The sequence below is a fragment of the Corvus moneduloides genome, chromosome 6, assembly GCF_009650955.1.
Source record: "Corvus moneduloides isolate bCorMon1 chromosome 6, bCorMon1.pri, whole genome shotgun sequence".
NCBI lineage: Eukaryota > Metazoa > Chordata > Aves > Passeriformes > Corvidae > Corvus > Corvus moneduloides.
Window position 1 is genome coordinate 23,931,151 of NC_045481.1, and position 25,797 is coordinate 23,956,947.

At 39.2% G+C, this 25,797-nt stretch overlaps 1 protein-coding gene and 1 long non-coding RNA gene across 7 annotated transcripts in view; one reads left to right on the forward strand and one right to left on the reverse strand.

Moving 5' to 3' along the window:
* The window catches only part of LOC116445116, a 55,678-nt gene extending 39,668 nt beyond the window's left edge, over positions 1–16,010 (forward strand). The window contains exons 6-7 of one of the 3 annotated variants that reach the window (XR_004240656.1): positions 14,652–14,840; positions 15,027–16,010. This is a non-coding gene — a long non-coding RNA (uncharacterized LOC116445116). Of the gene's footprint in view, positions 1–412; positions 1,768–14,651 lie in introns of those variants that run through there. The other 2 variants (XR_004240654.1, XR_004240657.1) reach the window with 2 other exon arrangements.
* Positions 1–25,797, reverse strand: part of LIN52 (lin-52 DREAM MuvB core complex component) — a 41,734-nt gene that overhangs the window by 3,995 nt on the left and 11,942 nt on the right. Inside the window, exon 6 of one of the 4 annotated variants that reach the window (XM_032111270.1) lies at positions 16,078–16,174. The exons of 1 other annotated variant lie outside the window; for it this stretch is intronic. In XM_032111270.1, the coding sequence (XP_031967161.1) occupies positions 16,173–16,174 (2 nt within the window). In that variant the 3' untranslated portion in view covers positions 16,078–16,172. Of the gene's footprint in view, positions 1–16,077; positions 16,175–18,662; positions 19,695–21,209; positions 22,522–25,797 lie in introns of those variants that run through there. 2 more of the 4 variants (XM_032111267.1, XM_032111271.1) reach the window with 2 other exon arrangements.

Genomic DNA, 25,797 nt, shown 5'->3' on the forward strand with positions numbered 1-25,797 from the left:
GTTTCCCACACCTAGCCTCCAAGACAGTCTAGAAGGAGATAGGAATTAATTTTCTGTTTTATCCATTCAATTCCTGACTTCCTACTGAGACAAACATCAGAAATCAAAATTAGCATAAAAACTGGAGATGGGTTTGTTGTTGATGTTGAGTTTTCTTTTGACATTATTGATTATCTGTCAGAACAGGACTAAAATATAATAAAAATGTTCAGCTTACAATACTCAGTGTGCACTCAGATAAAGACATTTTGTTATTGTTTACATAAAAGTCAGAATTTGTGTCTTTTAAAGCCTCTTCTTTAAATTATTACATTCTAATTTGTTTACACAAAATTTTATCACGAGGTGTAAAATTGCAAAACAATTAATTGTATGTAAAAGTATGTAACCTGTTACATACTGATACTTGTAGGCTGCAAAGTCCATTGTCCTGAGTGGAACATGCTTCAGACTGGCTGCAGGTTCAAGCAGATCACTGCACTATTTGCCTCATGCCTCCAGCTGTGAGTTATATCACCTGGGATCCTGCTTCTGATTCACAGCATGAATTATCACAAAAGTACTCATTTGTACCTCTACCTCCCCAGCCCCAAGATAACTTGTATGTTTTAACTGCTGCTGAAGTGACACAGGGATAGAGGGTACTGCAGAAGAACAGAGTGAATTGCTATTTTGCCAGGAACTAAGTTGTTATGCACAAAGAACATGACTAAATAAAGCTGAAAGATTTTTAAAATTTCAGCTTGGAATAGATTCTTAGCACTGAGTTCTTTGACACCTCCCTGCCTTGCTGCCACAATAGTGCATGGTTTTAAAACACTCTTAACTGAGAGAAGCACAAAGCTGAACTGTAGTTGATAAAGTGGAAAGTTTTCCAGAGTGCAAGTCCCATACAGGAGATATACGAATGCATGTCAATTCTGTTCCCCCAAAGAGGGCTGCACCCTATAAATCAGGCAGAGCATAGACTCCTTCTGTGCGCTGAGTGAAATTACTGTGGGTTGGAGGTTGCTCCAGAGCACGTGCCTGCCTGTTCACTTATCATCGGAGATGTTAACATTTCTGATTAATTCACAGACCTCTCATTTTATTCTTCATTCCTTTATCCTTGCTATCCTGTTCTGCTGCAGCTTAAAGATTCTTACCGACCTGCTACAATAATCATCACCCGCTCCCCCCCCAACCTGGTGAAATTGTTTAGTGATGCCAACCGCGCTTTTAATTTGCAAGACATCAGACACAGAGGTAATTTATACCAACATCTGTTCATTTCTGACTTCTGAAACAAACTCGCACATGCTGCTACAAAATCCCATTAGGAGCAGGAGACAGCCTTCTGCTATTCTGTATTCCTCGTCTCCTCACAGACTCAGGCTTGCACCAGGGCTTTATCTTTAAAGATATGATGCCAAACTGAGAAAGAAAAAGGATCTTATATCTTTGTATATGTATGAAAATGGCCGGGAAGAAACATCCTCATTTGACAGAAAAATCACAGCCAAACTGAGGGCAAGTTTCCACAACATTAACAATCTTGTCTCCCCTGCTTCAGCTGCTTCCCTTATCTGCCCAAGAACCACAGTTCAGTGTATTCCTGGTAAACACAAGCCAAATTTTTATTACATGGTACTGTGTTCAAACATCTTGGCTATTCCTTCACCTTTGTTTCTCTTTAATCTGCACTGGAGTATGATTTGATGGATTTTGCACAGTAAAAGGCTCTAATATTAAACTGACTTCTCTGCTCAGTATTGCTGCTGAGAAATGAATTCTTAATAATAGGAATATCATTTCCACTGGGGTCTTATGGAGCTTGTTGGAGTGAGGGAAGAGCTCGTGAATGAAGAAACCATCACCCACATTCCAAATACGATTGAAGGCTAAGAGAGAGGGTAAAACCAGCTTTAAGCAACTACCCAAGGGATCAGCAGAAGCCATTTGAATAGTAGACAGAGGTAGATTTTTTTAATTAAAAGGTTGGACAAAACTATAGTGAAAACCTCAGGGATTTTTTCTTTACAATGGTTGTTTAAACCATGGACTTCAAGGGAAGAGAAGGTTTGAGCACAGGTTTCATTGTACCAGCAAACACACACTACAGAGGCTGCGCAGCACGAAACAGAAACATGAATCTGCATGACAAGTCACAATTTACAACCTTGCCTATGCTGTGCATCTACTACAATAGAAAAATCAACAATGGATACCATCGCAATAGCTTGGGTACAAATTAACCTCACCTACTAGGGAGGAGGAAGACACTGAACTCCACAGAAAAAAACACTTTAAGATGATATCAGCACTGCTTGCACTGGAAGTAGTGCTTGAATAAACCCTTTCAGATAAATGTATTGAAAAATGGTATCAGGCTATTATAATTAACAGAGAATGCTGTACTGTAGGAATTAAGTTTGCTGCCTGGCAAGATCTGACAAGCAGATCTCAAGAACAGGTACTGGGTAGGAAAGGCTGGGGCTGAAAAGAGGAGGAGACATTTCTACTCAATAGGGGAGCAGAATAAGGTTTAATATAATCTCCTCTTTAGAACTTCAATCCCTCAATCCCACATTTAGCCTTGTTGCCTCAGGCTCCGTTTTTACTACAATTGTCCCCAAGCTGCCTCTCTGCAGTAAATTTTGTAGTTGCTGGTTGAAAAGATTCAGTAGTACAGATTGATTTCCTACAAGTGAGGAGATGAGGGATTACCAAAAGCAGTCCTGGTTAACAAGATTGGGTGCAGAATCTCCTGCTAGAGCAGCCCACTCTGCCAGTGCTTTGCATCCTTTCACTATGACATATGGGTTTCATTACATAAAGATTTTCCTGATTTTAACTTGGAGGCGATTACATTGGAAACTCAGAGCTATCTTTACATCTGTAGCAATTTAAAGGTTAAGTAACTTTTAATCAAATGACAAAGACTCATAATGTTTTTTCCTCGATTGAAAATGAAAACTGCTGTTCCGGATATTCCTTCCAGTGACAATTTAATTAGAAAAAACCACTGCACTGGAGATTGGGGTCCAGCCTGATTGCTCCCCATAAAAAGCCTTCTCACACATACGGCAGCACAGGACACACTGTGTCATAAGGTCTGGATAGCCAGGAAATAATGGAAGGATTTACTGCTTTAAAATCAGCAAGGAAAACAGTGATTTATACTTACATAAGCAACTTTCATCCAGGAGAATCCCTAAGCAACACACATACGTGCACACTTTTTAAACACAATATACACTTAAATATATCCACGACACACTTGGGGATAAGATATATGTGACAAACTGTATTTATCACACATTCATCATGAACATTATATCTTCACTGCTTACTACTTCTAGGCTTATCTAAAAATCTCAAAACAAAGCTTGCAAGTATCTTCAAATTATAGATACTTTAATACAAAGTCACTTGCTTGAGAAGCACTTCTTAGCTTCTCTCCCAGATGTACAACTTATGGGAAAAATTTGACTGTGATCCTTCTCTGACCTGAAAATATAGCTTTGCTGAAATCTAAAGGTCTTGCTACTAATAAAACCCAGAAATACAATCAATGTTTTTAGCTCTGAAATGTCTTGCAGTGTCACATTTTGAATGCCACATTCTTGCCTACAAAAAGGTTATCTTAGGCACTGTTATACTTTGTTAGCTTATCAGTTATTCCTCCCATTCAGTTATATTTATGGTAACTAAAGAACTTGTTTTTCAGCATGGAAGGATTCTTTTAAAGTACTAATCATGCACTCTCAAACTACAGCTGTGTCCTTGGACTACACAGAAAACAAAACTGGAAAGGTTTATTTCTGAAGCACTGTCAATGGAAATTGCCATTTTAGGGCAAAGAATATGAATTACAGAAAGACAGCAGAACACTTCTCTGGTTTTTAACCTTTTATCACAAGTCTGTTGCATCAGAAATGATTTCTTATGTGCTAAGATACAATGTTAGGATAAGAAGACACAATGATTCTTTTTCTTAGTTGGCAGGGCATAAAAAAGGCCTAGAGGAATTTGCCTGTGAGCAACTGTGGGAGTGACTGAATTTATGAAAGCCAATTGCAAAGTCACATCTTTTAGTTGGGCTCAACTTATATTGCATGCAGACAAAAAATAAAAAAATAAGTCAGGGGATGAGGGTTGAAGGCAAAAACATAATTTAAAATCAGCAAAAATATTTAAGATTGACAATATTACTGAACAGCCCTCAAAGAAAAAAGAGGCATATGACAGACAAGACCAGGAGAATATTATTACCCAGACAACATAATCTGAACTTCTGTCAGAGAAAGAGAAACTGGGCCATGCAGATCTATCTCAAACCAGACCCCCAAAATCCTATCAATACCTGGCACCAGCTCACTCCTCTTTCTTCACAGAAAGAGGTCCAATTACTCTGCTATCTGCTGTGTACTTCCTAATATAAGTGTCAAATGAGCTGCTACTTGATGACTGTTGGCCTTTGACGAATACTTACCAGTGAATGCTACCCCATGCCCAATTTCAGCGAGAGCTGAACAACCATCTCAGGAGAGCAGTGGCTAGTGAAAACAAGGTCAGTCACCTTCACTGGAGGCACAACTGGCACATGCAGAGACTCCAAGCTGTGCCTCAGGAACAGTTACACTGACACTGAAGACTACTGCAATCACCTAACACTCATGAAACACATTCCTCAGGTAAGATGACAGAATCAGCATAAACCTCCAGGTGGAATAAGCTTGCATTACCATGGCATCTCTCACTAATCAATATCAAAGCACTTGCAGAGTTTATCAAGCTTTAGAACATTCTTGAAACATACAGTGGTTTAATTCCCACCTTACAGATGGGGTTACAGCCTCAGTACAGACTGTTGTGCTTTCGTCCCAGCCAGCAACCAAGCCCCGCGCAGCCATTCACTCACTCCCTCACCAGCAGAACTGGGGAGAGAATCAGAACGGTAAATGCTGGGAAACTTGTGGGTTGACATAGACAGTTTAACAGAGAAAGCAAAGCAAAACAAGGAATTGATTCACTGCTCCCCATGGGCAGGCAGGTGTTCGGCCATCTCCAGGAGAGCAGGGTCCCATCACACATAATGGTGACTTGGGAAGACAAACACCATCACTCTGAACATCCTCCCCTCCTCCTTTTTCCTCCGACTTTCTACTCTGAGCATGATGTCACAGGGTCTGGAATATCCCTTTGGTCAGTTTGAGTCACCTGTCCCAGCTGTGTCTCCTCCCAGCATATACCTCGTGCCAGTGTGGCAGTACGGAAAGCAGAAAAAGGCCTTGGCTCTGTGTAAGCCCTGCTCAGCAATAACAAAAACATCCCTGTTATCAACCTGTGTTCAGCACAAATCCAAAACACAGCCCCATACCAGCCACTGTGAAGAAAATTAACTCTACCCCAGCCAAAACCAGCACAAGATGTATGCTAAAGGAGTCAGCAACTGTGCTAGAATTCAGGCTCTGAAAGATGAGCTCTGTCAAGTCTTGCTGCAGCATTTTTAAATAATAACACCCCCTTGGTACAAAACATCACCATCCTTCCCTTGGTGAATGAGACAGCAGAATGTGCACTTTATGTCAGCTGTACTTTACCGTCTGGCATGGCTTGTTTTGAAATGCCAGAGAAGGTGAAAGCTTGCACAAAGCCAGGCTGTGAGTTGGAGCAGGTGAGGCACAAGGACTGCTCCTCCCAGTGTGCTATAAGAACAGTCCTCTCTGATAGAGAAGTGGTAAATAGCTGAGACTGATAAAGTTTTAAACCACTGAAACAGTTTAGTGAGTGTCTTAAGGCTAGAGCCTTAAGAATTGTAATCAAATACCTAACGCTTTCCTGAATTATGAAATCCTTACGTGACCTCTTTCCACCTTGGTTTCTCCACACATAGTAGTCATGGTTTATCTTATGCCTGTAAGAGATCTCAGAGATCATTCAGGATTATCCAGCAGTGATAGCAGATCTGCTTCAGATTAATAAATCCTCAAAAATGTTATTGTTGCTATCAATAAATAATAAAATTATATCTGCTCTAAGAAAAATTAGATTCCTTCTCTGCAGAATAGTTTACCTTGTTCTCCTAACCAGATTTCCCTACCTTGCAAGGAGGTTACCATTCTGTTTGCATTCCGTTGCAAACTGTGATGTTCACAGAGCTTCGAATGCCAAAACTCCCAACAGTATTCATTCACGTACAGATGGGCAAAGTCAGTCAATGAAAAGGCTCAAAGCAAGGTGCAAAGACGACCCTGCCAATGACTAGGGAGCTGCTAAACTTATATCCCAGGCCACAGATATTAGGATGTGCAGGTATTTTGCCCTGAGTGACCCACATATTACAGTAAACTCTTACAGTACCTCCCAATTCTAGTAGCTGCCTGCAGCCAATATCCTGTAGGGCCAAAGATCTGATCCCTTTGACCCCCAAAGCAGGGAAAGAGTTACATCTTCTCTCTGCAAAGCCAATAAAAACCTCTTGATTATAATTTAGATAAGAGCCACTGGATTGAATAATAATGTCTGAAACTCCCCTGGCTGTTTCACCTTGAGACGTCCATCACTGGGTTAAACATGATGCTAATTGCATTTGGATTGATTAATTTCTCTCACTCCTGTCTATTCGAATAATGCTTAACAAAATAATCACAGCACCCAGAGCCAAATCTTCTCCGTCAAAGGAATGAAGCCATCAGAACCAGCAGAGATGAAAGAAATGAAGATGACCCGTAATTACTGCTACGGTGATATCATTACCATATTACAGAAAATGAGTGTATGTGGGGGGAGCGGGGGCTGCGATTATTATTTATTTTTTAATGGAACCTCACATCCCAAGAATACAGCTCCAACATAGTGAGTGGAGCATACAGAAATACAGAACTAAAAAAATATTGTGCATTAAATTGCAAAATACAGTGAACACTAGGACTCCTGATGCATCAAGCATCCTGTACTGTGAGCTGCTGTTTATTCGCTTCACTATTTTTTCATTGCAATAATATTTTGCATGACTAGCATAGAGATTTAAGATGCCTCTTTTCCCAAAAAGATCCTCAAGGCCCTGCAGCAGAACTCACCCATAACCTTGATGCTAAAGTCATTCTCTTTTAATATTATTACAAGTCTTCTTATTTTCAATGCTGGCATTCAGATTTTTGAACCACAAGACCTAATTTGATGCTCAAAGAAAAGCTATTATGCAAGAAATTTTTATTCTTCAATGCTGATTCCTCTCTGAAGGCAGTTACAAACTGCATCTCCAGCCACAGTAGATCACTTTCAACCATTCAATATGCTGGTTCTGTAAAGATATCAAATGTATCAAGTCTGGAAGAATTTAAAGCAGGATTTCAAAAAAAAAGAAAACCAAAAAACCCCAAACAGCCAAACCCACAACCCTAACATACAAACGGAAGGCCTTCTGCTCCCTTTATTCTCCAAAATACACTCCCAAAGCCCCTATCATTTGAGAAACAAATAAGCTTGGCAATTGTGTAAGATCTACAGACACCTGTGCACTGCAATTCTAATTGTGGTTTATACAGTTCACTTCTCTCAGTGCTCCTTATGTCTGCCCCCTAATCTCAGACCAAAGACAAAAAAAACTACACACAACTAGCAGCTTAAAATATTTATTCTGGAATAAAGCCAAGGTCAAATACACAAGAAAATTTCACACGCCAAAAATGTCAAGACCTAAAACCAGGCACTGACTCAGGAAGCTAATTAAACACAGAAAAATTATGTTCAAGTATCTCGTAAGGCTGAAATAAAAAAAATTGAGTTATACTTCTAATATTAAAAGCAGTAAGAAAAGCAATTTTGCATCAAAGTTGAGGATATTTTCAAATATACCTGAAAGGTACTTTACTAACATAAGTTATCACTGGAAGAGCTACAGCTTGGGAGAGCTCTGACCACCAAATCCCACAGATGTTGCAGCCAAACAGCACAATAGGGTGATGTTTTTACAAGAAGCACTCTAAAGGGCCTTTTTCTACTTGCTTGTACCAAAAGGAAAATAATCTTTCTGGCTTCCAACACCTGCAGTGGATCAAGAGTTCTTGATAATTTAGATTTTCTCACCACAGTATCTCAAGGAAGAATCTTCTTTACCAAACACCATGGAGAAATGAGATCAAAACTGTTTCTTCAATAACTCCTGGGCATAAAACACACAAAGAAGCTCAGCAAAGAGGTCAGCGCTGAACACACACATACAGCCAGGTATGAAAGCATTCTGGAGGTGAATGGACCCTTCTCAGAAGGCACAGGGGCAGAAGTGCTGCCCACACTACCACAACACACTGCACCCAGATGCAGTGCCCCTGCCTGCGCTGGGGAGCACATATTTACTGCTGGGAGCAAAGCAGGTGAACCCTGAAAGTAACAATTTTTTCAAGTTTTATCAGTGGCCAGGGCATGGAGGCCACGGCCAAATCTGAGCCCAGGAGCCAATAGAAACAAAGGGATTAAGAGTTATTAGGAGCAGAGAGAATTACATATTTACAGTACAGTTACTGAAAAATAATCGTGTAATGATTATGTAAGTCCCTATATTCCTTTTGGCTAATAACACTGGGATACAAGCTGTATGGTTATGCAAGCCAGGGCACACAAATCCAATCCGAAGACATCAAGGCTTGTTTACGGGGAGGCTTGCAGCGCTGGATGAAGAGCAGTACAGCTTCCTTGACCTCCAAAAGGCAGAAACTAGCCTTTGTCAATAGGTTAGCTAATGGCCTGAACTGTGAAGAAGAACTGAATTTTTAAATTTAACTTCTGTCAACAAACTTAATGGAAAGAGATATCTAGATGGAAGAAGCTCGTAATATGGTAGTCTGTATTTATTTGTCCAGAAGTATGTCTTTACTTTAAAAAGCAGACTAAATCTTTAAAATGTTTTCTAATCCCAAGATTTCTTATTGAAACATCTTTCCATTTAGATGACTGCAGCCCTTGACACAACAATGAATTATCAGTATTGTAGGCCTCTATGAAAAGAAGATTCATGGGTTTTGACTGAAAAATATTATTTGATTTACACATGAATTAAACCAAGATTCCTTTTGCAATTAGTATGATACAATACATCAAATTACATAGAAGACTTCCAAAATTTCCAAAAATCAGACAAGGTCTGTATGGCCAAATATATGCAAATGACTGAAATCTCAGTGTTCCAAGGTCAAAGTCTCAGGCTTTGTTAAGACAGAATTATGGAAGAGCAGCAATATGCAGTTTGTGGGCTGCAGAAGAAAACCTTCACAACTGCCTCCATAATTTTATTCTTTCCTCCATGTGAATCAAAGGTACTTTATGTAACAATTACCCTTATCCCTATCCTCATCCTTCCTAGTATATTCACTGCTTGCTTTATTCCAGCATTTTAAATTATAACTTCGTACGTTTCAGGTGTGCTGCCCACTACAAAACTCTTCCAGCAGCAATACCCTGAGCTGAGGAGTATCTGAGAGACCAGAAGAAAATTTGGGAAATTCAAAACCATCTTTACCAACTCCAAGTTGTTCACAAGACATCTGAGAAAATGCACTGATTTAGAAATGTTACAGTTTTTATAGCATCCAAATGCTAGTAGAGTCAAGTTCGAATGAATAGGAAAAAACTGTAGTTACTCAGAGAATCTATGACTAGTGTTAATCTGACCTACTTCATAACAAAATTGCAATGCCACTCAAGGCCGTTTGGAATAGGTATTAAAGTACAAACAATGCAGGTTCTGCTACAATTAATACAATTTAGCTGCTAACGAGATTAAAGGCAACTGGGCAAGGCTCAGCTGTAAAAAAAGATGTAAAAGATACACCCAAAAATACACCCTCCCAGACCCACAGGGAAATGTGAGAACATTTTTCATAAAGACCTTCACACTTCTAATATTGATGAGTTTTAAAGAAGATATTAAGAATACAAGAAATATGGAGGGTATCGGAGTCTGAAGATATGTCCTGAGAGTAGAGGCCAGAAGAAACTCCAGTTTTCTGAAACCCAGCAATAAAGCCAAAACAAACAAACCCCCCCCCCTTTTTTTTTTTGCTCCAGAAGGTCTACTGAGAGTAGCCCAGTAAGCTTTGGTACTCTTTTGCTTCCAAAAATCTCTTCATGTTTATTTACAGTCCATGCATACCACTGGTCAGAGGCCATGTCTACCATTAGGTGCTTCTCTTATGAAAGCTGAATGCAGCGACACCACTGTCTTTTAATGAGAACAGAAGAATTCTTCATCCATTACTAGAAGAAAGAACACAGGCACTGCAGCAAAGCAGATGGCAAACCATCTACAAGACAGCTCAGAAAGGAAAACAGAAGGCAGCGATGGCCATGCGGACTGTCCATGGATTTGGTGAGTAGGAATGCTGCTCTGAGGGTTGAGAGGTACTGAAGAAATTCTGGAAGTCTGGAGAAGTCTGAAGACTCCATAGTCCAGTGGCAATGGAACTATCAGAACTATTTAGAGTTAGAAAGGTACAGCAGAGCAGAAGAAGTAAAAGGAGAATACAAGGAAAAAGTGGTTAGTGAAGAAAATTTAATCTACCAGAAGAGAACAGACAGAATAAGGTGTACAGTACAATATCATATGAGGAAAATTGCACAGAATCAGAGATTCATTCTGACTTGATAGAACCTTGGCAGGTCTCCAGTTAATGTTCTGTTCAGAACAGATAGGCTGCTCAGGGCTTTCTCCAGTCAAGTCATAAAAACATCCATAGATGCAGACTGCACAACCTCTCTTGACAACCCTTCCAATACTTGACTGTTCCATGCTGGAAAAGTTTTCTTTTGATTCCAGTCAGAAACATTCTTGCTTCAATTTACGATTATTGTCTCTTGTCCTCCCACCATGCGGCACCATGCACAGACTGACTCCATCTTCTCAACCTCCCTGCACGTTCTAGCAGGCAGCTATCAGGTCCCTGTGGTCACCTCTTCTCCATGCTAAATGAGCCCCATTCCATTGGCCTCTGTTCACAGGGCAAGTGTTCCAGCCCCTGATCATCTTGGTGGCTCTCCACTGAAGTCACTCCAGTTTACCAATGTCTTCTTCATGCTGGGGCATGGAGGACACCACTGGATGTGGCATTGCAGATGCAGATGCGTCACTTCCCTGGATCTACTGGCCATGTTTCAATCAACAGATGGATATGCATTCCCACATCCCTTTCCCATATTCTACTTACTGTATTCCTTTTCAACACTGTTTCCTTGCCTTTAACCTTCCACCTACCCACTGCTTAGCTTAATGTTCCAGGAAACCCAAGCACCATAGTGAAGAGTGAGGGCATTTTATGCTCTGAGACAGGGGAGGAACTGTTTGCTCCTTTCAGGTTTATATACATACGTTAGTAAACATAAATTGTAAGCTTTTCTTTTTTTTTAATTAATTTGCTCTCTATTTTCAGGTAAGCCAGGTATTAGACATGAAAATCTTGAGGCAACCCAGAGAAATATCTGTTGCAAACCAAATGAGAGCTTGGCCTGCTACCCAGAAACATCCATCACCCAGCCCTTTTCTGTTGGGATTTGTGTTGAATGACGTCCTCTGCAGGTCAACAATTAGTTTTTAGCATAAGAGTCCTGTGTCATCGTCATCATCTCCCCAGGAGACCTAAACAGGCTGAGTGATTTTTAGATTATATGGTCTGATAAGACACAGGCTCCTGACTCCCTGTATGCTTGTGCCATGCAGGCCACCTGCTCTACGGAGCTGCCACCAGGGACACCCTCAAAAAGGTTTAATAATGGTGTTCTCTCTAGAGGTGTAACTCAGAGCATGCTCAGAATTTACACTTCTGTATCACTGACTAAAATCTTGTATACAAAATCCTATCTATAAGTAGGATCTATGACTAGTTGCTAAAAAAATTGTAGGAATGTTATTTCCTATTAAACTAGAATCTGTCTGCTCTGTGGTCATAAAAACTGTAAATGAGCACAGAAATTGATAGAGCAGGGCGGATCAGTAATCTACCCAGTCAGGTATCCTGTCTGACTGCACCCAAGATCAGAAGCATCACAGGAAAAGATAAATTAGGAAGCCACATTATGAAGACATATGGAGTAATTATTACTGAAAGATTCCTCCTTTTCCTAAGTACTTGTTTTATATCCTGAAACGGCTGATATTTCCTACTTCATTTTAGATTTTATTCTGCTCTAACTAAAAATGTTATCATCCATTTAATTGCCTGATTCCCTTTCAATTGTTGCTAAGTACTTGGTTTAAAAAAAAAATAATCCCAGTGTGGCAGAAAGTTCCACATCAAATTACTCATTTTGTAAAAAGCATTTCTTTTGCTAATTTTAATCTGACCGGCTTCCATTACTTGTTTTCTGATCTTCTCCCTGCTCATTCTTTTCAGGGTTGGGAGTCAATTGGAATTTTCAATTTATCTTTTCAATTGCAGAGATGTAAAATAACAACTGCACAACCTTTCAAAATCAAAGAGATCCTCTTCTCCCCCCCCCCTCACATTCTCATTAAGAAAACTCTTGATTTATAAGAAGCTCTCTAGTAGTGAATAGTGTATTTCACACTATCTCAAAATTATTCCTACCAAAATACTGCCTGACAGGGTATCCAAAGTTACAAAATAGAGAATGAGACTTATTTCCTTCCTGGGAGAAGATAATTAGACCTTACGCAGAAACATAGGTTGTAAAGCATAAACAATTATTAAATTCAAGCAGAAGAGGTGGGAGATAGGATAATAATTTGCTGTGACTTGGAGATACACTCAAGCCTGAAGATCTAGAGGAGAAGAACAATCTGCTCAGCTTCACCATACTGGGGACCTGGCTATTCCGGACCTGGCTGTTTTGGATGATCCCAGGAGCTCAGGAGGTTTGAGGTGCTGCCACATTCATCAACTGTGCACAAAATCCAATTACTTTGACTAAATTCTCCAGCAAGTTCAGACAGATTTCTCAAGAAAATTCTGCCAAACAGCAAGGTTTTCATTCAGAAACACAAAAGTCATGTAAAAACCCACAACATACAGAACATCAGAACAACAAAGAAAAAACATAAAGAGAAATGGAGAAATGGTCTGATACCATACTGAAGTGTATGTAGAAATGTATGGAGATCTTGATCACAATCAAAATAAGGAGCTCATCTTTGTGAGTGGAACAGGATTTGGTAAGATCAGAGTAAAAGATTCTGAGAAAGGGATAATACTATAAGAACTTGGATAAGCGCTGTGTGGATAGATAGGAAAGGTTTTATTCCAGAGGTGTTATATCAAAAAATGGAAGAAGATTTAGATTATGGCTTGGATGCCTGGACTTACTGGAGAGTCAAACATTATACTTGGTCACAAGGTTAAATGAGCAATAGAGCAGCAGTCATTGAAAGAGAGATCACAGACAATCTGTTTGGCACTGGAGGAGGAGTAAAAAACTCCAGTTTCAACAAGTACTCAGGTCCCTCAGATATAAGGGAAATGAAGGTGCTGCAAGGAAGCATTTTTAATCCCATAGGTTCTAGAAAGGTAGCAACGTTCATTAGCTCCCACTGTGCTCTAAATACTCTGAAATAGGTATGTTACTAACTTACAGTCACAATATAGAACAAAATACAAATGATATGAGACAAACAAAGCCATGCTACATAGTCTGACACATGCATTCACACTAGCTCTACAAGATAGCTGTGTTTCATGTACATAAATTTTATAATTTTTTTCAAATTATCTGGCTTCTTAGGAGTATTAAACCACTACCTTGCATGAGCACTGTAGTGTTTGCACAAAATTATATTATCAGAATTATTTACTGAAAAGAGAATAAAGATAAAAGAGTACTGAATAGACAGGAAACAAAATGTTACAGAACTGATGTTCTCTTCATTCATAGTAAACATTTTTCACTTCTCAGTTTCACTGCCATAACCACTTACAATTTGAATCATTACAACAGATCTACATCCCACTTTCCTCATCATTTAATTGGAAACTATGTGATACCCACTCTAAAAATCATCAACATTCACCATTTCTCCTCCTCTCATTGGCACACATGTAAAGGGCCTATAAACTCCTACAGTCACCAGCCTAAGATGTGCCCTTCGCTGGGACAGATGTTGCCACTGGCTTGAAGAACTTGTGCCCTCTGGGAATCCAGCAGCAGGTCTTTTGTTTTATCCAGCAGGCAGGGGGCACTCCAAATTCCTCATGAGGAAGTGATCTGCAGCTATGCACCAAAGGGAAGAGTCCAGCTTGAAGGATTTTGGATTTCATTTAAGGCAGTGCTTAGCAAGAAGAGAGGGCAGCAGGTACATTTTCAATGCCATCTGCTGGGTAAGACAGACAGCTCTAATAAAGGCAAACTCCCACTGTTTTCCATCTATCACCATCAACTCATACCAACAGCTCCCTCCTCTTTGTACCTTACCTAAACAAGTATCAAATTTGAAGTTGTCTTAATAAGCACATCTTATTCCCCACTCTGTTAATGCATCTAAGAAAGCAAATAAGCTTTATGAACATGTTTGAGTTTGCAAAAATGACTGCATTTTACTCCAGCTGAGAATTCAGGGGGTTCTGACAGTGAAAAATATCTTAAAATAGATTTGATGAGAAGAGCCTGATGCCTGTGCTGCAAAACATATTCCTGTACTGCACCAATCTCATCTCTCATTCTAGGAGGGCTAATACTTCTTTCTGAAGAGAGCAATGAAAAAGTCACAATACAAGAAGGTTTTCTCCTCTTCCCTGAAGAGTATTTTTCCCATTGGAAAGACCAACAATGGAAAGCATTCACTCAGCTAAACGAGTAGAAACAGACTTGTATTTCACAATAAAATGGAACAGACAACTACTCTAGAGAGACAGGTAAATTCTATTCCTAGAGAAGTCTAACACCAGATATCCTAGGATTTAAGAATAGATATTTATTAATTCAGGGTGAATAAAATGTTGGCTTGATCTTGAACAATTTTCTGACTTTTGTGAATTATGACTTACATTATGGTCAATCAAATTGCAAAGCTTCATTAAACATGTTTCAACTGTTCACAGAAATCACTGACACTACGGATATCTGCAATTCCTCATAAAGGACATCTGAGCACATTCCCCTTGTGAGAGTGTAACCAAAGAACTTCTGAAGACTGTGATAGAATGACCCCCTTGCTCTATTACGCCATTTAGACAGCCTACTGCTCACCTAAATTCAGTAAAAAAAGAGGGATTGGCATGAAATGAGGTCTGGCATGAGGCTGATATAACTCATGTAAGAGATGCAGGAACAGATTGCACTCCTAGGTCCTCAAATACAAAAATCGTACATGCTGACGTGAAAAAACAATTGTTAATAAACAGATATTCTACTCTTCAACACTCCATATGGCAGTCTGATGGATTAAACACCAGCAGAGTGTTGATCACTCTAAAAGCTCATATTGAGATGATCTGGAAAATCTGTCTATCTACAATTTAGGAATTCTGGTTAATTTAATTAAAATGTTGCATCACTAAGTGCCTTAATATGGAAAGCCATAAGCTTGTGAAGTTCCTGACACATGCCTGCCTTCAGAAGATGTTACAGCACAAATTAGCAAGAGTCTCCTTTTAAATTTGGGATCTACAAAGGAAGACTCCTGAGCTAGAAAATCAGTCTAAGTGTACAAGCACGAAGAAGAGAGCAGAAAAATCGCCAAAACAGGCAGAGGGACAGGTAATACAATAAGCCTAAGGAATGCCTGTAGCATAAGAAAAAAAGGACACAGGCTGTCAAGGTATAGGTGACTTTTTTGAAAAAGGCCAGCTAAGGTTAAAAGAAACTAGACGTGTTACAAAGAGCAGACTGAGAACTGGAGAGAGAGGGGTGGGGTTCAGGAAAGGAACTGTCCCCTTGCGAAGAGAACAAAGGCCAGGAAGGCACAAGAATGAAGAAGGCCCATGATCAACATGCTTGGCCAAAGGTAATCCCAATGGTGTAATCTCTCCTTACCAAGGGAGGCTTGAGACCTGGCTTCTTCAGTTGAGACAGGCTCCAACACATACACAATCAATTACTGCAATTTAGCTAGGAGGTGGTACCTGCTCATTTTCAATTTGGTGTCAACACAACAAACGAGAATCTTTGAGGCTAAGGCAGCTTAGAAAGTTTTTTCTTCCTAGAAGCATGGCTGGATGAAAGAAACAGATGTTCCCAATGCAAAATCCTGTCACAAAAAACAAGAGAGTAAACTGCTAGGATGTGGAAGCAGATGATAGTTTGGAAAACAAATAGAAAACCATGTCTGATGCAGCTCTAAGTTAATGGAAGCCAAAACATTCCCAGTACGTTCACTACTGCCTCCAGAACGACCTGTGTATGTTAATACTTTCTTATACTTAATAACATTTACTTTTCTTCTTAACAAAAAAATGAAGATGCTGGGTTCACTTCTCAGCAGTTAAAGCTGAGGATGCAGCATCAAGGGTTTTCTGGGCACAACTGCTAATATTTGAGAGGAGTCTGAAAAAAGGGAAGTGGTATTATCAGGGAGATGTTGTGGAAGAACAGACAGAAGCCCCCATGTTACTATTGTCTCAGTCCACTGTATTTCAGCAAAGCATAAAACCTTTTTTTTCTCTTTCCATTCTCAAAACTATCTAGAGTAAAGAAAAAAAATTCTAAATGGAAGGAACAGCAGTTATCTCTAGGAAAACATTGGCTTAGGCTCATTTTTTGCTCCAAATCATTAAACAGAAAAAATTTTGGATTTTGTTCTGTAGAATGATCATCTTGGAAAAACAGGAGTAGTCTCTCCAGTATGGCAATTGGTCCTGTACTTGTACAGACAGATGAGATTCTGCCTGCAAAACCCAGGAGGATCTGTTGACTTGCTGCAACAGACAGTAGAGCATGTGGGACTGTGAAGAAAGCCCGGTTGTGTTCTATGTCTAGCACAGTATTATAAAGAAACACTGTCACCCCTTGAATGCCACTTCGGCTGTGCTTCTACAATTCACTGTGTAACAAAAAAAATATTGATCTTTTACAATGTACACCCCTATACTAATCTTTTCCATAAGAGTAGCATTCAGAAAAATTGATCTGGAGAAAATAAAAAACAAAGCCATGTTTTTAGAAAATAAAAACCATTTATAAAAAGTTTGATCACATTTACATCTACATGCTTCCTCTAGACTATTGACAACTACTTTTCAGAACATGTGACTGAGCGTGTTGGAGCCGAAGTTAATTATTTGCATATTCAAATACAAGAGTACTGATCTTCTATATTATAACAAGCATAAGAGCCAATAAAAAGTGCCAAAGACAGAAAGCAAGGTGGGAAAATAACCTTTCTTCCCCTAAGTCTTCTCTGCTTCAGAGAGACCAAGCAGGCTGGTTTCAAAACAAGAGCAAGTGATATAACCAAACAAAAGCAGATCTGAAAGGTGAGCAAACCCCACAAGCCACAGAGTCATTATTACTGTGTCGAAAGCACACTTGTTAAAAATGTATATTTTAATTTTCTGTATTGCTAAAGGTCCCAATTTGCCCAGGGATCTAGCTAAGCTGCCATTTTCTACCACGATACAGTCTAATCTTTATTTAATGGATTTAGCATCTATCTTCACTAGAGTGGTCTCTAAGGGGAAGGGGAGGGGAGTATGAAGGGGCATGAAGAGATGATCAGTGCCCCCCTCTCCTTCATCCATCCGGCGCTCATGTTTGTGTTCAAAATTCAATTACCTCCTTATTGATACTTCACAGAGATATTTAAGCTGCAAACATGAAGCCCTGATTTCCCAGGGGGCCATGCCCCTCTCTATTTCACTGCTCTGCTTCCCCCAGGGTGAATTCCTGAGGCGTCCATATTAATAGGTAATCAGTCACAATTCATTTATTAAACAGCTAGCAAGGTTTATCAGCCTGCCCTGATTAGCCAGAAGAAGCCACTGAATTCCTAATTTATTTATGGAAATCTAAGTGTCTTTTTGAATTCCATTCATGAAAGACAGGGGTGCCACGGGTCTGGCACACTGAATTCTAACAGGGAAGCACCAGGCAACCTGGACACTGAGGACTTTGCAACTTCAGCCTAGTAAACACACTGTGGTGACCCCAGCATGACCAAGAGATTTAGACCAGAACCTCAGACATGGATTCACAAGCTAGCTCTTCAGAGAGTGGGCATTGCCATCCACTAGAGAATTACTGTCCTATTACTATCAGTGTGTGGAATGGCTGGAAAAAGTTCACTAAACAGCCATCAATGCAACAAAACTAGGTCAAAATAATAAAGAAAAAAAGAAGCATTTTTAAAAGTTTGAATAAAACATTCAGAACAGTGCTGAAAACAACTGCCAGGTAACATTAATATACACATCTACACATAAAGTTCAGCTTTTTGAAAACTGCAGACAGTTACAACCTTTACATTATTTCTGCTATAATAATTTCAACTAAACTGATTTTAAAATGGAATGCCACTACTGTACATTCAAACTCAGATACAGAAGGTCAGTGATGCTGCTGATTACCAAAAAGTGAAAATGGCTAAAAACAATAAAAAAGATCACTTCTCTATTGTTTTAAAAAGAAATGTGGAGTACTAAGTAAAAAGCAGACCCTGAAGTGAAAAGACTTACAGGTGCACTGGATACACCTTAAGGCAGTTAGAATACAGCTTCATATAACATAAAGCTTATAAACACAGGCCTCTAAAGGTTCAAGGTTACCACTGGTGAAAAACTCTTTTTATCCCTGTCAGCTGTGTAGTGATCTCCAAAACTCATGTGTACCTGAATTTTACCCACCTTAGTTACTTAATCAGAAAACAACTAGGAATGGAAGACTATAGAAAATGTTTATTTCCTTTTTCTTCTCAATACAAATTTGTACCAAGTACATTTCAATGTGTCCCCCTCTGCCTTTGGTGACTTTCCTGAACAGCTCTACAGGGAAGTAAATATAGGTAAACACAGTAAATATAGGGATTGTATTTTCAAATGCTCCGAATGAGGAGGATGTCCCTCACACAGATGCAGTAGCCAAAAGGATATTTTTGCCTAATTTTTTTCTAATATCTTTAGATCTCAAAACTGACAGGATTTAACAATATACAGTGTTATATGAAATATAGATGGAGGTATGTTCAAACATACTGAGAGCATTTCTGTTAACACTAATGCTGAGATACTGTTACGAGACATTTTGTTTAGTGACTTCAGTATTCTGATCTGATTATTAACTACAAAAGTATTCAAAAGTAACAAGCATAAATAAAGAGCATGCAGATGCCACTCCACAATACTGTATCTCACAAAAATTATTTCAGTTCAATCACAATTACTTGGAAATATATTTCAAAAAACATTCCAAAATCTTATGTAGTTTAAAACTGGCTACACCTGTATCCTGTGATTTTACAAGTACAAGCTCCATAGTTACATTAATTTGTTTAAGGTTCCATTATACAAAAAATGCAGTAGTGCATTAAAACTGATATAAAATCCCCACTTCAACTGAACTAATACAATCCATAACCCTAAATACAAAATATATTATTTCCTCTCAAATTACAGTGGTTAGACATGAAAAGATGTAGTACGTGCAATAAATACATCCAAAATGCTAGGAGGACTGAGCATTTGAATTCATCCAGAACCAGAACTCGTATGTTGCAGGTGTTTGAAGTCAAGGATAGCATGGGGAAACGAATCCTGGAAGAAGCATTTTTTTGCTGCCTGAAAAAGTAATCAATAGCTTAACTGTAATTAGTTTGTGTTTTCCGCAGATAAGGGTGATTCAGCGTATTTTTCCTACTATGAAATGTAGTTCCTAGAAGAAGGAAAAAGACCCAGAATTTACAAGAAAGATTTCTCAATACCTTTCCTCCACTGCATAAGGAGGATTTTCACGATGACACAAGAGACAGACACTACAGGATTTTACAACAGACCCAAACGTCTAATCAAGTTGTGGCTCTCAACAGCCAGTTTCTGCAGCCCTCATTGCTTGGGGAACTGCAAATGCTACCAATGAAAATAAAACAACCTCTTCCTTTCCTGAGTCTATCCATACTTCACTTTCTCCCCCTTCAGCAGTAAATTCACAAAGGTAATTTCAAACGAGGGCTTTCCAGAATACACAAGATAGAACTCACCACAGAGCATGTAAAATAGCACACTCATGATGCATGTTTTCACTGGGAAGCTCAATGAGCATCAAACTCCATGTTATTTTCACTCCCTCAATATGTAAGGTCCTTATCATACAGAACACTGCAGCACTGTCCATAATAGACATCTAACCCATGATGTCCAAAAGTGCTGGAAAATGGAAGCTGCAATCATGTTGCAGTTATTTCTAGTCTAAACAGATGTTATTTCTAGTCTTGTAGTTTTCACAGATGTTACTTCTGGTTATTTCTAGTTTTCATTGCTTTTGAAACACAACTGAGTGAAAGCAATGTAGCACTGGCACATATATGGAAAAAAACCCTACAAAACTGTAAGATAATAGAATTTACTATTACACAATATTACAATCTTTAACTGCTTGACTGATTTTCAAACTAACCTGTTTAAAGTCCATTTTAATGCAACCAAGTCTGATATAGATACCCAGTCAAACCCAGCACACCACTGCGCACCCACCAAGCAGAACTGGAATTCATATCCCTGTATAACACCCAAAGGGTTTTAAAATAAAAAGCAGAAGTATTATATAGGTGCTCCTTCCTTTCTAATGCCACTTAATAGAACTTGATGACAAACATCTACCTATTACTCCGTTGAAAATTACTCTTCATACTTTCATCCTGTCCCATCTTGTCCTGCATCTTACACATTTATTTCCAATTCTCCTGAAACAATGCCCATTTACTTTTAAGGCTACTACAGTAACAAACTGCATGATTACAATAAAGCCTGGGATGATGATCTTCTCTCTTTCTTGCACAGTCAGTGCCAGCAACATCATACTTTTACCGATTTAACAAGGAACGTCACAAACTGCACACACAAAAATTACTTCCTACACTACTTAAGTGCTGTAACTTAAGTGACAGGCATTTACAGGCAGAGTATAACACAGTTCAGAATAAAAATGAGACCCTTTAATTGACACTGGAGAAAATTAGATTCTAACTGCATATGCTATATTTTGCTGATGACAATGAGGCTAGCATTTGAAAAAAAGTGTTATGAGTTCCTTAACGACCAACAGGTTATTAAGACCTTTGTCACATAAGTCATTAGAAATGTGACATTTCCAACAGCAGAGAGCCCTCTAGAGCTACCAAGGGATAACAGTTCAGCAGCCCTCCAGGAGAAGGGCACCAGTGCTGCTTAATGCAACACCCGGGCTCTTCATATTCCCCCCCAGCTACTGACCAAACAAGATTTCACCTGGTTCAGTAGAACAGATCAAACTCCACAGTGAGAAAACAGAAGTCACATTTTAATTTGAAGAATATGGGAGCTAATATTTATTGAATTGCCAGTAAACTTGGAAAGCTTTAAAATGTAATAATACATTTGGGGGGAGTTGTGCAAAGACTTAGAGATACTTATTTATAATACATATGTTTGTAAAACATCACCAAATACCTGAAAAGCAAAATTTTATGTAACAGTGCATAGTAACACCAAAATAATTGTCACTTTTTGAAGTTTAAACAATATGTGGATATATGCCTCACAGCACAAAAAGCTCTCCATATGAAAATGCCCTATCAATGTAAAATAATTTCTACACAGAAAATATATTCTACTGAACTTATTATAATAAAGTTTACAAGCTTTCACTAAAACAGTGCTCAAAACAACACATAAATGGAATCTACTTAATCAGTTATTAGAGGTCTTTCAATTACCTCCACTCTTGTGCTTGTGCTGTAGCAACCAATCAGTAAAATTAAATTACAAACTGAAAATCTCTACTTACACAGCATGGAGTTTCCTATTCCCACCTCCTCAATTACAGTACAAGTCATAAGATAAATTACAAGAAAATAACTAAACTATATCCTTCAGCTTTACTGTCAAGACTTATAACTGTGAAAAGCAGTAAGCATAACTTTATTATTATCTCCTCATTGCAAACAAAAATAGCAAGAATAAACTCACCCATTTTCTCAGAACCAAAACCCATCGAAACATATAATTTTGGGACTGGCAACTAAATTACAGCACACGAACCACAGGTTTGGGTCCACATTTTAAGAGTCTAAGTTAACCACTTAAAGTTATGAGCTGAACTTTCTGCATGTTAATTCATCAGACTTCATTATGATATGGGTTTGCAGTGTGCTTAGGGAACAACAATCTCTTGGACACTTTAAAGAATCCACACACAGCCTTCAAACATGCTTTCATGGGCAAGTATAAAGTAATGTTTTATTACCAAAATAAATTTCTAAGAGCCAACACTTCGCTGGAGGGGGGAGGTGAAGAACAAACTTGCAATGAATATGATGAGAAGAGGTAGTATGTCTACTCTGCTGGCAACAGCACCAAGCATCCTTTTTTGATCTCCAGCTAGAACTCAAAAAGCCACAGCAAAACCTTCCTGTAGAGACAGAGACAATTTAAAATATCTCAGCACCCTGACAAATTCATGTTAGGATCCTGGAAGTCCAGAGTACAGTACCCCATTGGGGCTATTTTTATCTCAGGCCCACTGCTATATTCAACGATGCACTTCTAAGTGAGAATATATTCAGAACAAAAATCACTCTGTTTTACATAAATTGGTTACTCCTCTGCCCTAAACTCCCAAAATCTCATGCCCATAAACTCCAGTCATATTGGGACACATGATATGGTATGTTTTTACAAGATTTTTATTCTATCTTATATTCAGTTTTCAATGCCTAACAAAATGCAAATAGCTGTCATTGCTTCTACATTATTAACAGCAGCAATCCTTTGATATTCTTAAATAGTTATTGTCTCCTTTTAGAATCAAGTACAATCTTTGTGCATCAAGAAGACAAGGCTTAGACATAACAGAAAAGGTACATTCAGGTGTAATCTGTTGTACGTGCCTGTGCAGACACCGAGCAGGTCCACACCAAGACTAAGGGGAACAAGAACACCCAGCCATCCTCACTGGAAACATGCCAGGACAGTAACTACATGTGTACACCAAGGGTCATAGCAGAGTCCTTGGCTCCTTTTCTCTATCTCCTTAAAATGTATATTTCTGCAGGATACATACAGGAACTAGTTAATGAAAGTCAAGCAATTAAAAAGCATTTCTGAGGTATTCATGGGACTGTACCAGCCACAAGTGCCTGACAGCTCTGCGTGTGTGAAAGTCCCTGGAGAGCCATCACACTTCAATTACTATCACCAACATTAGTCATTATCAGGCTGGCTTCAGTCCCTGGGGAAGGCAGCTTGTGATGACAATATCCAGCCTCTCCTTGTAAAACGATTCATTAGGCAAAGCAGAACAGCTGGGGCAGCCACGTGGATGTCTGCAGAGTGGCCTCCCCCCCCGGGACCTCCAGCCCCCCTTTTCCTTTTGGACAGGGCAGCCACCGCCCCCATGACAGCTGTAAAAGCCTCTGGGGACACTTCAGGTTTAATCAGTGCTCCTTATACTCAGGGGAAGCATTTGATTGCAAACTTAAACTAATGGCACTCAGAAGGTTACAACAATCATCAGATAAGAGGCTTTAGGGCATTTTTATCTTGTTCTAATGCTCACAAGTTAATGAGGCAATAAGAGATGGATACTATCAGACTCGGTCTAGCAACATTATACAGACAGGATGTTCAAAGTTGCATTTACTGCAGATGCAAGAGGTACGGTGGCAAGTTCATTATTGATCTTACAGAAGACTTCATGCTCAGAACAACTGAAAGCATTCAATAAAGTGACAAAATGCTTGGCAAATTTTCACATAGCTTTGTATGCATTATCACTGGATCCAAAATGGAGAAAACTGAAAAGCAACATAGCAAATGAACCAGGTAAATAATCTCTGGCGTTAGAATGGATACAGACTAATAATTTCTAACCTTTATGCTGCTTGCAAATAGAAATCCTTTCATACATATAATGTCTGCAAATGGCTGAGAATAGCCTCACTTTTCTTAGTTACCCTGCTTGAGCCCCAGTCTGAAGACCACTTGATGCTAGGATCTGTTTTATCATTATATTCTCATTTTACTTCTGATGACTGACACAGTATTCTAATGATACCTTCCTGTGGCATATAATAGCAGCAAGCAGGGGGAAACAACAAACAGCACCACACAGTAAAGGATACTTAAATAAATGCTTCATATGCTTTTTTTCAAAATACATGATTTTTCCAGTGCCTTGCAAAACAAAGCTAACATGAACTCCACCTTACAGGTGGGGCAATAGGAAGGGCCATGTAAGAAGGCAAATAAACCAACCAAGCAGAAGAGGGGTAGTGCCAGAAACTGAACCAAGTCTTCAAAGTCACACTCTAGTGAGATTTTTCACTAGGATCAGCAGCTGCTCTGCAAATAGGTCCAGCAACCCCCACTGTAGAAGAAAATTCTCTCTTCACTCCTGCCAGTAGCCAAAACTTACAGGAAAACATTTCAGACAGAGATGGTACAGGGATAATCTTTCCAATATCTATAAATACAGAGTAAATGTTCTAGTAACACAGAAGAAATGGAAAGTTTTAATTGAATAAAGGCACAGACTGCAAAAGATTTTTAAACAATAAATACAGACCAGTTGTAAAGTTCGAGAGTCCCTGCTAGAATGACTCCTGAGATTTGTTTAGCACTTCTGTGTTTTTAAAAGATAATGAAAAAATGCACATAACCTTATGCTTGATCAAACTTTTCCCCATCCTCAATTCCTCCACTGACAGTAGTCTACAAGTTATCCTGTCAGAATGAGAGTAGCAAAAAATAGGCCTCTGACAGTATAATGTAAGAACCTTTTGTTTGTAGTCATGTTTCTTTCTGTGCCAAGCATACGGCAGGTAGAAATGCTTTAATGTGACAGCCCATTCCTTTACTTTTGTGGCTAAAAGCTCTTCAGTCAAGCCCCATTGACCCTCTTACTTGTCTAGACAGATGAACACGGTTTCACTGTTCATTTCAGCCAAGACCCGCAAGAACCTCTGTGTATGCTGAGGACCATTCTCCTCCTCTGCCTAAAGAATTGTACTGAATGGACTGTATCTCCCTATGCTCAAAAATGGACTCTGCAGCCCATACTGCACAGACTTGTAATCACCTCTATCAATGGAAGTATCTGAAAGTCCATTCATCATCCCCCCAAAGTCAAAAAGCTATCACTGTGATACAGGAATTCTTAGGTTTCTTGCTCCTAATCAGCTGCTCCCATAGAGGCAGATCAGAGAGTTGCACCTGTCTAAAGCTCATAAGCTGAACTGTTTGGCGCTGTGGGAAATGCAGACTTTGAATGCATTTCTAGTTCTAGAAAGGATCTTAGATCACAGAAACATGGAGTCACTGGATGATCAGGGTTACAAGGGCTCAGGAGGTCTCCTGGTCAAAGTAGGGTCAATCATGAGGTCAGATCATGCTGTTTAAGGCTTTATTGAATCAGGTCTGGAAAACCTTCAAGAACAGAGAATGCAGAACCAGTGACTGCACAATGTGTTCCACTGCTTGACTGACCACTGCTAATATTCCAGATGTCTTCACAAAGCACAAACTGGTGCTTTGAGTAGCATACCAAAAATCCTGCAGAAGTTAACGGTGATGGATCAGATGAATGATTTCACAGTCTTCAGAGCTGTTTGGTCAGTTAGTTTTCAGATTAATCAGATGTCTTTCTGTTTTTCCCCACTAACACTGAAAAAGCTCCCTTTTCTTAACA